The following is a 12,334-nucleotide window of genomic DNA, read 5'->3' on the forward strand; positions in this document are numbered from 1 at the left end:
TACCATCACTTCTTTTTCACCACCTAGACTCATTTAGCATCTGGAATGGTTCTTGTCGGTCTGAAACCTGGTACTGTGACTGTTCATTTGACTGTTGAACCTGTAGAACCTTATGCAAAACAAATAATTGCTGTATCTACTGACGGTATGTCGACTGACCGCTTACATGCTCAACTAACAATTGTTGTTTTATCACGGCTTGGACTGAGTTCACCACACCGGGAACCTCAACAAATAATTCTATCGCCGAATTCCCAATTGAATTTGATTCCTTGGACTGATTTGTAAGTTTTTTTGTGATGAAATATATATGTTTCTCCTTATTTTATCCTAAGTAGAAATATATATTATAACACATCTCAATAAATCTGACTTAATTTAAGAGTTAACTAAAAAAAACGCGTAAAAGCGAATAGTGGACAATTATCTTATCTAAAAGGTGCTCCAAAGACTGTGTCGACGATTCTTCTATTAGCAATCATAGATATAATCACCAGTCAATTGGTTTCAAGTTGAACACTTATTTTTGATGTCTTGCAAACTTACTCGATTTTTTTATCGAACAAATTGTGGCATTTGTTCACGTAGTTACTTTGATGCATAATCTCTAATAACTTCCGAATTATCTCCATCTCAAATCTTTTGATGTCACAAAGCCTATTACACTCAAATGATCTTTTTAATCTTAAAAATTATTTTCATCCTGGATATAGCTTATATATAAAATAAGGTAATGTTTTCTCTTCTTTATAAACTGCAAAGACCCCTTGGTACAGCAGAGCACCATGATATCCTTTATTCAAAGTGAATCAGTAATATGTTGGGGAAAGAGAAGAGAAAAATTCATGATACTATCATAAATAAGAAATATTAAAGAATATAGTTCACGCAGTTTAGAATTTATTCAGTCTAAAGGTGTATCCTACTATTTATGTAAAATACGATTAAAAATTGCTTTAGTATCCCCACTTGTCTTTATTCTGAACTATGTATGATTCATACTGTGAACCATCAGGTTGTATATTCTTGTTAACCACATCTAATGGGTCTGGATGAATCGAATGATACTTACCGACTTCAATTATTCTTCTTTCTACTGCATCATTTTATAAATTGTTCTAGTTGCTTTTCTCACCTAGTCAATATGTAATACTCTTTGTAGAAATCAACGGAATAATGTGGTAGAACGTGCATGCCCCACCAAAACCTCATTTTGGTGGCAACACGTGTAAAGTTATGATCTCTATATCCAAGCCCTCATTATCACACCACTTGACCTACTTCGTTCTGGACAACCGGCTAACATCAAGCTGAATATATAAACTTGTACTTGGTTTTGTTGAGTTTTTAACTATTTTAACAGTTACATACAGTAGCAAGCGTAATACATATCACTTTAATGCTTTATAAGTGCTGCTTATCTGCTCTTTTCAAGCTGTATTACTTAATTAACAATTATTTGTATTTCACCCTTTTTTCTTCCTAGACATTCTGATAGCATTTTACAGTACAAGATTTTAACCGTTCCACATAATAGAAATCTATCGTTAGAACACGCTAGTCAGTTTTTAACTGTCACTCCAGATGGTATTCTGCGTGCGAATGATAAATGTTCAGAGAGTGGATTAGTTTGTCGAGTTACACTTCAAATTCAATCAATGCCTAATGGGAATTTAGTGAATTCAAAGTATACACATAATTTTGACAATTCACTTATTCAGACATTAATTTTGGATGTATTGATTAAAGTGCCACGTTATATGATGTTCTCCGTACCTTCTATTACTATTCCACAGAATGAAAGATTGTCAAAAGTAGTGGGACTTCCCGTTGGCGGTCCATACAATATTAAAATCTCGTATCATGATGAGTTAGGGCGTGTATTCGATGCAGTTTCAAGTAGGTTCTATTTTATGATTTAATTTTTTGTTCAATATCTTAAGACCTTTTCTTGTTTTCTATTAAATAAAAAAATTAATTTGATGAGTTTTAGTTATCAATTAATATTTTTTTAATTCTTTGTTTTTAATGATGGAATTAATGTATGTGTTTAAACTGTAGACAACCAGTTAGACAAACTACCATTTAATTGTATTGATTCTAGGGTCCGGTTACTTAATTACTTACTTACATACGTCTGTCACACCCAATAGAGCATAGGCCGCCGACCAACATTCTCCAACCCACTCTGTCCTGGGTCTTTCTTTCTAGTTCTATCCAGTTGTTATTCATTCTTCTCATATCTGTTTCCGTTTCTCGGCGTAATGTATTCTTTAATCTTCTGCTTTGGCCTTCAGGATTCCAAGTGAGTACTTGCCTTGTGACGCAGTTGGGTGATTTCCTCAATGTGTGTCCTATCCACTTCCAGCTTTTCTTCCTCCGCTGAAATCTGGTTTGTTGTTGATAGTGTTGCTGATAGTGCCTGGCCAACGGGTCCGATGTATTTTGCATAGACAACTGTTAATAAACACCTGTATCTTCTGGATGATGGTTTTCGTAGATCTCTAGGTTTCTACCACATCATGTAGAACTGTCTTGAAATTTGTGTTGAAAATTCTGACTTTCGTTTTTATTGACAGTTGTTTTGAGTTCCAGATGTTCCTCAATTGTAAATATGCTGCTCTTGCTTTGCCGATTCGTGCCTTCACATCTGCATCAGATCCACCGTGTTCATCAATGATGCTGCCCAGATATGTAAGGGTTTTTACATCCACCAAAGCTTCTCCGTCAAGTGTGGTTTGATTGATACATGTTGTGTCGTATTGGAGAATCTTGCTTTCCCCTTTGTGTATGTTGAGACCTACTGATAATGAGGCTGATGCTACACCGGTCGTTTTCTCCTGCATTTGTTGTTGCGTGTACGATGGATGAGCCAGATCATCTGCGGAGTCTAAATCGTCCAGCTGAATCCTAGCTGTCCATTGTATCCCGCCCCTTCCTCCAGATGTTGACATCTTCATGATCCAGTCGATCACCAGGAGAAGGAGAAAGGGTAAAAGTAAGCGACCTCGCCTGACACTGATCTTTACTTCGAACAAGTCAGTGAGTTGTCCTCCATGCACGATTTTGCAGTTTAATCCATCATAGGAATTCCGTTTGATGTTGACTATCTTCTCAGGCATGCCGTAGTGTCGAAAAAGCCTCTATAATGTTGTCCTGTCCACATTATCAAATAATTTCTCGTAATCAGTTAAGTTGATGTAGAGTGATGAATTCCATTCAATTGATTGTTACAAAAGGTCCGTAGTGTTGGGATTTGGTTGGTATATAATCGATCCTTATGGAATCCAGCCTGTTGGTCTCGAAGTTGGGCGTCTACGGAGTCCTTCATTATTTTTAACTACACCCTGTTGAAGACTTTTCCTGGTATTGAGAGAAGAGTGATGCCCCTGTAGTTATCACACTTTCTGAGATCGTCTTTTTTTGGTATTTTGATCAGAATCCCTTATTTCCAGTCTGTTGGTATTTGTTCTTCATCCCAAATCTTACTGAAGAGAATGTGAAGTATCTTTTCAGTTGCCGCTACATCTGCTTTCAGTGTTTCTGCTGGAATGTTGTGTGGTCCTTCTGCTTTGCCGCCCTTGATTTCTCTATTGGCCATACTGATCTCTTCAATTTTTGGTGGGCCAACATTGATTGGTAGGTCCGTGGGTACTTCTTCGATGTTGGGTGAGTTCAGTGGGGCCGATCGATTTACGAGTTCCTTGAAGTGCTCTACCCACCTGTTTCGTTGTTCTTCGATGTTGCTGATCACCGTGCCTTGCTTGCTTTTCACTGATCGTTCTGGTTTACTGTAATTTCCAGCGAGTTTCTTTGTTGTGTCCGACGAATGTCTGTGTATTCAGCTTGTGCCTTGGCTTTCTCTGTTCCTGTTCAGCTGATATTGATTGCTGCCTTCTTGTTCCTCCTTTCTTCAATCTTATCCAGTGTACCAACAGTGATCCATTCCTTGTGATGGTGCATCGAGTAGATCGTGTAAGGCCTGAGACTTGTTGCTGAATTTGTTGAGTTTGTCAGCATCTCAAAGGAAGGCCGTATTAAACTTTTGTGATGTTGTCAGCCCCGTTGTCCAGTGCTTCTTAAGTTCTACTTTCATCTTGACGACCAGCAAATGATGATCGGATGTTATATCAGCTCCTCTTCTGGTTCTCACATCCTCCATCGTCCTCCTGGACTTTTTATTGATGCAGATATAGTCGGTTTGATTCTGTGTAGTGTGATCCGGTGAAGTTCATGTGGTAATATAGTGCCGCCCATGACCAGTTTGTTGAAGGCACAATTTTTGTTCTTTTCTCCCAGTCAGTCCATGTCGTCCCATGGTGATATCTTATCCAGTGTTTCCCATTCTAACCTTGGCATTTAGGTCTCCCATCAGAATGGTTAAATCCTTTGTTGGGCATTTATCGACGATTGACTGCAGCCTATCGTAGAATTGATCTTTAACGTCTTCATAGTAATCGTTGGTAGGCGCATAGCATTGGATGATGTTCATCATAATGTCCTCTTTCTCTGCTTTGAAGGAGACTTTGATGATTGTGGGTCCATGAGATTCCCATTCTATAAGTGCTTTTTGTGCTTGTTCGAATAGCATCAGTGTAATGCCTTGTGGGGTGGGGGCTGGAGTATAACACCAGCTTTTCTGAAGCTAGTCTTTGTTGTCCAAACTGCGTCAATATGTTTCGCTGATTTTAAGAACAATTAGGTTATATCTCATTTCTGCGGCAGTTTGGATGATTCTTCCAGTATCCCACATTGTACGAACATTCCGTGTACCTAAATTAATGGTTTCTCCAGTTGTGAGAAGGGTGATCGGCCTCGGCTTTCACCATGAGGCGTCATAACTCTCCTAAATAAAAACCTAACTTCCAGGGTAGAGTTTAGATGGCTTGAATAATTTTTTCTGGTTAGCGACTTTTAAGCGGGTTAGTTTTCTACGGGATGGGGTCGATCAGCATTCTTTCCTTTCGTTTTAACAATCGGTCATCAAATCTTAAAATCCTAATTCAGAACAACTTCATGCAGTATGGATCTTTAATTTTATTGTATACCAACACGTTATTATTTTAATCTTTATTGTTATTGGCCTTATTCAATATTTTATTTTTGATGCACTATAAAATTCTCAGTACAAAGTATTTCAAAAAGTTTCTTTTACAAGAAAAATGAAAGAAACTAATAACTGCATACATGCATTCAGTAGATAAACTACCTGGAATTAAATGCAATGTTTTTTAAAAAAAAATGTGGATCTGTACAATTTTTTAAATTAGAAACATGTTTAAGAATACAAGTTATTGATTAGCTCAACTCTAACAGTCTGTTCGTCCCATAGTATATTTGCTAGATATGGTATTGTAGAGCTTTTATACCTTTGCTTGCATGCATGGATTTTGATATGTTGACATCCAAAAGTATGCGGCCTCTTTAGTAAGGTAGACGGAAGACGTTCTTCGATAGCAATGAAACATGAGAAGATCAAGATAGGTCATAGGAAGGAGTTTCACTAAGATAATTGACTTTCGACACAGTGCCTATCAAAGAATCTCCAATGGTACAAGTATTATGGGATTCCAACAGGGTGTTTAAGTGCTGTTCATGTCTCAGGCTAAAGTTAACCGTTTGACATTTAGATGGAGAGAGACCATTAACAACAGAACGCCGTTCAATAAGAGACAAAAACTCATTCATTTAAAAAGGGATTAAAGAGGTAGAAATCGGAATACGTACAGTAAGATTGTCCTCATATTGAACGACAGCGTTTTCTGTGGAAGACGGCAGGTCATGCATAAAAAAAGAGGAAAGAACAGCTCCTTGTAGCATGCCATGAGTCAGCAGAGACCTACTGCGTCGAACCTCTTGTCCAAAGAGGTTATCCAGTTGTTATCCAGCAGTCGGTTTTGACGCTGATTAGCTTGTAAAGTAATAGTTGTCTTGGAATAGAGTCAGAGGCAGAAGCATTGTCCAGAAAAGCGCATCGAACATACCGCTTACCCTTTTCGAAACTGAACACCATATTGTGATGCAGAACAACAGCAGCATCTTATGTACTTCATTTGCATTTGTAAGCAAACCAATATAGATCAATGTGCTCTTTTATCGCAGGTTCAAGTGGGAGTATCAATAAATTTTCTATTGTTTTGAGGAAAGGCGAAGTTATTGCTATGGGTCTAAATTTCACATTCTTATAGCCACATACTTTCTTAGGTATATGGGTTATCTTTCTCCACAGTTTCGGTATGAGATTAGTTGAGAGGGATTTTTCAAAGATGTTCGTTAATGAATGACACAAAATGTTAGCTCACTTCTTAAAAAGGAGGTTTAGGATTTTGTTAGATCCTAAACATTGGGACGAGTTAAGTGACTGGAGACATTCAGATATCAGTTTCAGTGAAAATTGAACCACAACTACTCTTCAAACCTGTAAATATAGGAAGCACGACATCTTATGGCTGAAGTACGAAAGACTTATTTAATTCACAAACATCCAACTGGTTATCACTTCTAATACGTCTTCCACTTGTAAGCTCTTTAAATAGTTTCCACATGCTTGAAGAGTTTTTACAAGATAAGATTTTCTGAGTAAACATTGAGTTGAGACGTCTAATCTCTAGGTTTATTAAACCATTTAGCTTTCGAGCTTCAGTGGAGTTCTCCCTGTACATTCTTTCATTTACCCTCCGTAATCGTTTTGTTGTGCAGATGCAAGTCGATCAAAACGTACAAAAATGGTTTAAATGGGACAAAAGATATCAAAACAGAATTTAAGATAACAAGTAATAATACCAACGGTGTTTTCTATTGAATCATCTGTAAATAATCACCAGTTTGTAGTACAAAATATGTTATTCAAATTTTGGATATTGTCTTCTAAGTAATTTCCTTATTTGACTTTCTTTGTCTGATGTAAAAGTGTATCCTTTCTAAGCTTACCACATACTTTAGGTAGAACACGAATTATACAATGATTATAACTAGACAATGAAGCACGTTTATGAGTCATATATGTTCCCACATCATTAATAAATCATTAATAATTCCAAACGAGTGGAAGAATCTATCATATCTCGGTGACCTATTGATGAAAGAATGCTACAGTCACATGAATTCAAATCCCATACAATTGAAGGCAGTAACAGCAAATTCAGTGAATTGGTGAGCGAAAACAGTTAGTGCAAACGATATGCAGTCCGGAGTCGCGTAGATGTTGGTAACATAAACATAATTGTATTGATTCAAGCGTTTTGTACGGTACCTTAAAGTTGAACAGTCGATAAAGTTTGAAAGCTTAAAACATGCAAAAGTAGATCGACAACAGTTAACGTTTACAAATGTAGCTATACCGTTGCCATACCTTTTCTTATTACTTGATCGATCCTGACGATAGACATTGAAATCTTATAGTAATACTAAGCAATTGTCTCGTAAATCATTTAAGCAGGATTTCTGAATTGTGATTACATCACAAATATGATGCATGTTTTGAATTAGTAAGAATTGAAGATAGTCTACCTTGACAATTAGTGATTAGCAGTTAGAATTCAGCAGTTCAGGACTCGACATCTGATTAATCTTCATTCTTTTCAATGCATATTGCCAGTCACCATAATGTTTCTGATTGTACTTTTTTGTAACTTGTGTGGCGAAAGGTCGTAAACTTTTCATAAACGCGTCTGAATCGGTTATGCATTTAATAGACGTAATGATGTGTTGAAACGAATAAAAACAGGTAACTTGTTGAAATATTTAGATGGGAGGAACAGGTAGCCCAGATATTCAAGCAGTCCGCCGTCCTATTTATTTAACGATTAAGAATCCATGTGCGTTTCATAGGTACAATATGTTTCTTTCAATTCATTTCTTAATCTGGCTACGTTAATGATACTCTAGATCATCTGATCTGGTTTAACTGTCATTTTTAGAGTTAGAAATGTTAAGTTTTCATAACATTCTCAGTGTTTGAAGTCGTATATGGTGATCTGATCAAGTTGACTGTAATAATTTGATGTATTCATGAATTCATAACTATTCACTTACTTGATTGTTTGTTTTCCAGATGATTTCTACCGATTGAAAGCATCACTTCATCGATCAGATTTGTTTTCTACCCATTTTATACGAGATTTTATAATTGAACAAAATTTCCCTGTAAATAATATAAACTCATACAACCCGATTCGTCATGCTGCTTTTGGTTTTAGTATACATTCCTTGCCATTTTCTAAGTCAACTAATCAGGTTGAATTCATTCAAGATGAGAAAAATTCTCATTGGGCTGCCTTACGTATTGGGTTATCGAATAAAATTAATGGTGTATCACCAAGTTATTTAAGTCTACCATATAGTAATTCGTTAGATCTTCTTGGTTTAACATCTTTAATAGAAGGACAATGGATGTGTTTGCCAAAGTTCTCATCATCCACAAGCTATTCAGGTAAGTTAATGTCAATATGTTTCTAATACTCGTTTAAAGTGTTTTGCTGCTCATCACGCGAGGAAATATTTGTGACAAGAATCATACTACTTATCAATCGCTTGAGTCATAATACCAAATTAGTGTACACCATCTCAGGGATAAGTTCGTGTAGTAATAACATATTGTCTACTTCATTTGATGTGGTTACATACGTACAACTACTGGTCTACTCGTATTACCTGAAACTTGGAAATTGAACCTAAGTATAATTAGTTTACAGCGCCAGTAAACATTCATTCATTATGGGACGTAATAGAAGTTCGAATTCGGTCAGTACATCTTATCCAGCTCTTAAACATGTCCAGTTTTAGTGAATTTACTGTTTTAAGAAGTTAACTACCACTTAATACCTACTTGTGAACAATATCTCGAGTCCTCATACTTCACTAACACATTTGTTTAGAGGTCTATTTATCTCTGTAACCAATATCCATAAACATTCTAAGAATATGCCATCATATTCTGCCCCTGTACATTATTTTTATGTTAGGTGTAATCACAACTGCGTCTATCACCAAATTAAATTTAGTGGTCATGGACAAACTACTTGAAGATCAAAATGGATATTGGTTTTACGCCAAGAGATTGACTAGTTAACCTTCAAGATTTATGTTTTGCTTATTTAAATATTTCTGTTTGAGTGCTAAAATTACTGCTACACACGTATTATACTTTATTATGTTTGCATCACTGACGTTTTTGTTTTGGGCATTCTCCCTTTTTTTTAGATTTAGATAATACTTGGTCTTCAGTTGATCCATCGATCATATGGATTGATCCATTAAATCAAATAATTTTAGCACGTCATTCCGGTCAAGGAGTATTAACATTTTCTTTAACATCTTCAGTAAAAACTTACCAGCAAATTGAAACAGTAAAAAATACAACCTATTCAAATATGAAAAGTGAACCACTTACTTATTTAATTAATTTACAAGTTATTCCACTTGAATTATATACATCCGGTATACCATCTGCAAGTTTGATATTTGTTGATTCTGGAAATAATGTACTACAAAGTGAATCTATCATATTTCCTATTGGAGTTGATCGTCCATCACGAAGTGAATCATTTCTATCAATATTACGTTTTCTTATTCAACTACCTATCAAAGAAAGGTTTGTTTTAAAAAGAAAATAAAATTGTTTCTATCTTCTTTTTGTATTTAATCAAGTTATATTCATTAAATAGTTTAGGTTTTCTTTACTGTATTATGAATTTTAAATTTAGTAACAGTGAACTCTTTTTACTAAAAAGGATTGCATTGAATTATTTTATGTAAGGATATATTTCACTGGAACTTCTCTCAACCACTTTATATTCAGTAAAGTTACATTCACTAAGAAAAAAAAATCATAATTTGACAATAGATATGCATTAGTCATTGAAATTGCGTCCACTAATCTAAGATCTGAAATCCTTATCATGTTTATTTAATCTAAAAGAGGTGACTATATGAATCCATTAAACTGTCGTGTCAAATATTTCATAATTCTATTCAATTAATCAGTTGATATTGACGTGTAGTGACAATTGTCTTGAAAGATTTAGTTGTTTAAAGTTATTCAGTTTAATTATATCAAGATATGTATTGATCTGATTATAATTTGCCAATTTTTCTTTCCTGTAACCCTTTTCCTCTATACACTTAATTTTGACTGAATATACGATTAACTCAATGGTATTATATCAGATTAAATTATGTGAAAATAATGCTAAAAACTCTATCACAATCTTTATATTAATGACAAAAACGATTGTTTTTTTTCGACGAATATCATTCTTTAGATTGCTCACCTCTCATCTAATTGTAACTTGGATATCAGTAAGCTAATATGTTTATTACTATATATATATATATACGATTTTCAGGATGTTTTGATCATTTTTGTGTAGAAGATAAATTGAATACTTTCGTTAGTGCTTTCTCCAAGGAATTCCATCTTCAAATTTTGAAGCTTTTTGCCTACCACACAGCATGTATATTACTTTATTTCTGATCTTCATAGTGTGATATCACTAATTTCTAGAGTATTCATGAATAATTAATTGACATTTTTATTAAATTTACAATGTTCACGAAGGTTAAAGTACATTATATAACCTTATTCTAAGTACTATTAAAGTTTATCTCAGCCATCAGTTAATCAAATATGACTAACGTAAGACATGAATCAAGCGCTCATAAGCTTAAGTTTTCACTCCACATCTTCACACAGAAATGATATTAACATAATACTTAGAATAACAAGAAGTTGAACTATTGACAATCAGAAAATGAACTTAATATGGACAAGAAATAAGTTTATGAAATAATCTTGAAATTCAGAATTCAAAGGAATATAGTTGATGATTAATGCATGTTCGAATCATCTCAATCAATTTCGAGTTTTGTTCCTAAACATCTCCAACTATTGATAATGATTGTCGTACTAATGGTTAAAGCCCTCAACTTTTAATCATTAGGTCCCAGGCTGAAATTCTATTTTGCCTACTTTGATTCGAATAGTCTAATAGTATAACTAGCCCTAATAGAAACAATATATGGCTGAGTGGATAAATTTTAACAAACATATAATCTTCAAATAATGTCCTTTTTTTAATGTTCAAACCTAAAACATACTTAAATATGTTATAGTTACTAAATACTTTCCAAACCTAATAATTTAATAATAATTGTTCCAACTGGAAATGTCGATACAAGACTTTGTGGTATTTTTCTTACAGCAATGATATCCCATGCTCTAAAACACCTGGATCACTTTTAACATTTGAAAATTTTGCTCCATTCAAATGTCAAATTCAATTACAAATAGATGATGAATTTCATATTGATTTTAATTATCGTTCAAGTCTATTACCAAATTGGTTTTCACATTTACTTCTTTGGGAGCATAATGAAACTATTGAATCAATTCTTGAGTTAGAATCTGCTAAGTTTTCACTACAACGATATATTACAACTCAACTAGAACCTTTATCACAATCCTCACCATTTCATACAAGTTCTACACAATGGCAGTGTGTTATAAAATCTCCTACAACATGGTCGTTGAATGTTGATGCTATTTCTCTAACACTAATGCCTAAAACACGAATGATTTTACAATTGGTTAAAACCCATGTGTCTGGTAATATTGAACAGGGAGAAAATTCATCATTAATTGCTCAAACGTCGTTACTTCCCTTGCCAGGTATTAGGATTCTTATTCCTCCAGCTGTTAAACTACAAGAAGATAGTCACATGTCTACGTCTAAAGATTGTAAGTATTTACTCTTTTTTTTATCAATTTGTATTATGTTTATTGATAAGTTGTTCCCGATTTTCCAAGTTTTTTTAGTTCCTTTTTCGACAATACAAAATTGAGCACAAATGTGTATTTATCCATGTTTTTCAGTGTTACTGAGAGGCAGAAAAGAGAAAATAACAATATTCATATCATTAAAAAGCTAAGAAGGTTTAAGTTCAAACGAAATAAATTATATTGAAAAATGAAAATGTATTGAACGACATCAAACACTAGATTTAGAGTGAGTCCAATCACACAACTATGACCAATTTCGTATTATTTTATCTACAGTCTCCAACACTCATCATTCGAATCCCAGTCATTTGGTCTGCACCTTTTTATATAGCTCAGATTGAGTTATCGTCTTCATGAGCTAATTTCATATCTTGGTTTTTATGCATTTAGCATTCTCCCAGCTTCAGTCAGTCAGTCAGCTACAACGTAGGACCAGGCACATATATGCATCGGTCCAAGTTGCCATACCTCGTTAGCACAACAAGATCAACACCGGATTAATAGTAGTTAATTTAGTGTTGGTAGTAGTATATAAATTATAGGTTGTATATAAGG

General features: G+C 34.5%; 1 protein-coding gene across 1 annotated transcript in view; it reads left to right on the forward strand.

Moving 5' to 3' along the window:
- Window positions 1-12,334, forward strand: part of Smp_142550 (nuclear pore membrane glycoprotein gp210-related) — a gene marked incomplete at its 3' end in the record, with an annotated part of 40,249 nt that overhangs the window by 27,491 nt on the left and 424 nt on the right. Inside the window, exons 19-23 of the mRNA XM_018794157.1 lie at window positions 28-284; window positions 1,487-1,899; window positions 8,054-8,431; window positions 9,202-9,592; window positions 11,202-11,737. Coding sequence (XP_018648597.1) covers window positions 28-284; window positions 1,487-1,899; window positions 8,054-8,431; window positions 9,202-9,592; window positions 11,202-11,737 — 1,975 coding nt within the window. The remainder of the gene's footprint in view (window positions 1-27; window positions 285-1,486; window positions 1,900-8,053; window positions 8,432-9,201; window positions 9,593-11,201; window positions 11,738-12,334) is intronic.

The sequence above is a fragment of the Schistosoma mansoni genome, chromosome 1, assembly GCF_000237925.1.
Source record: "Schistosoma mansoni strain Puerto Rico chromosome 1, complete genome".
In the NCBI taxonomy this organism is placed as follows: domain Eukaryota; kingdom Metazoa; phylum Platyhelminthes; class Trematoda; order Strigeidida; family Schistosomatidae; genus Schistosoma; species Schistosoma mansoni.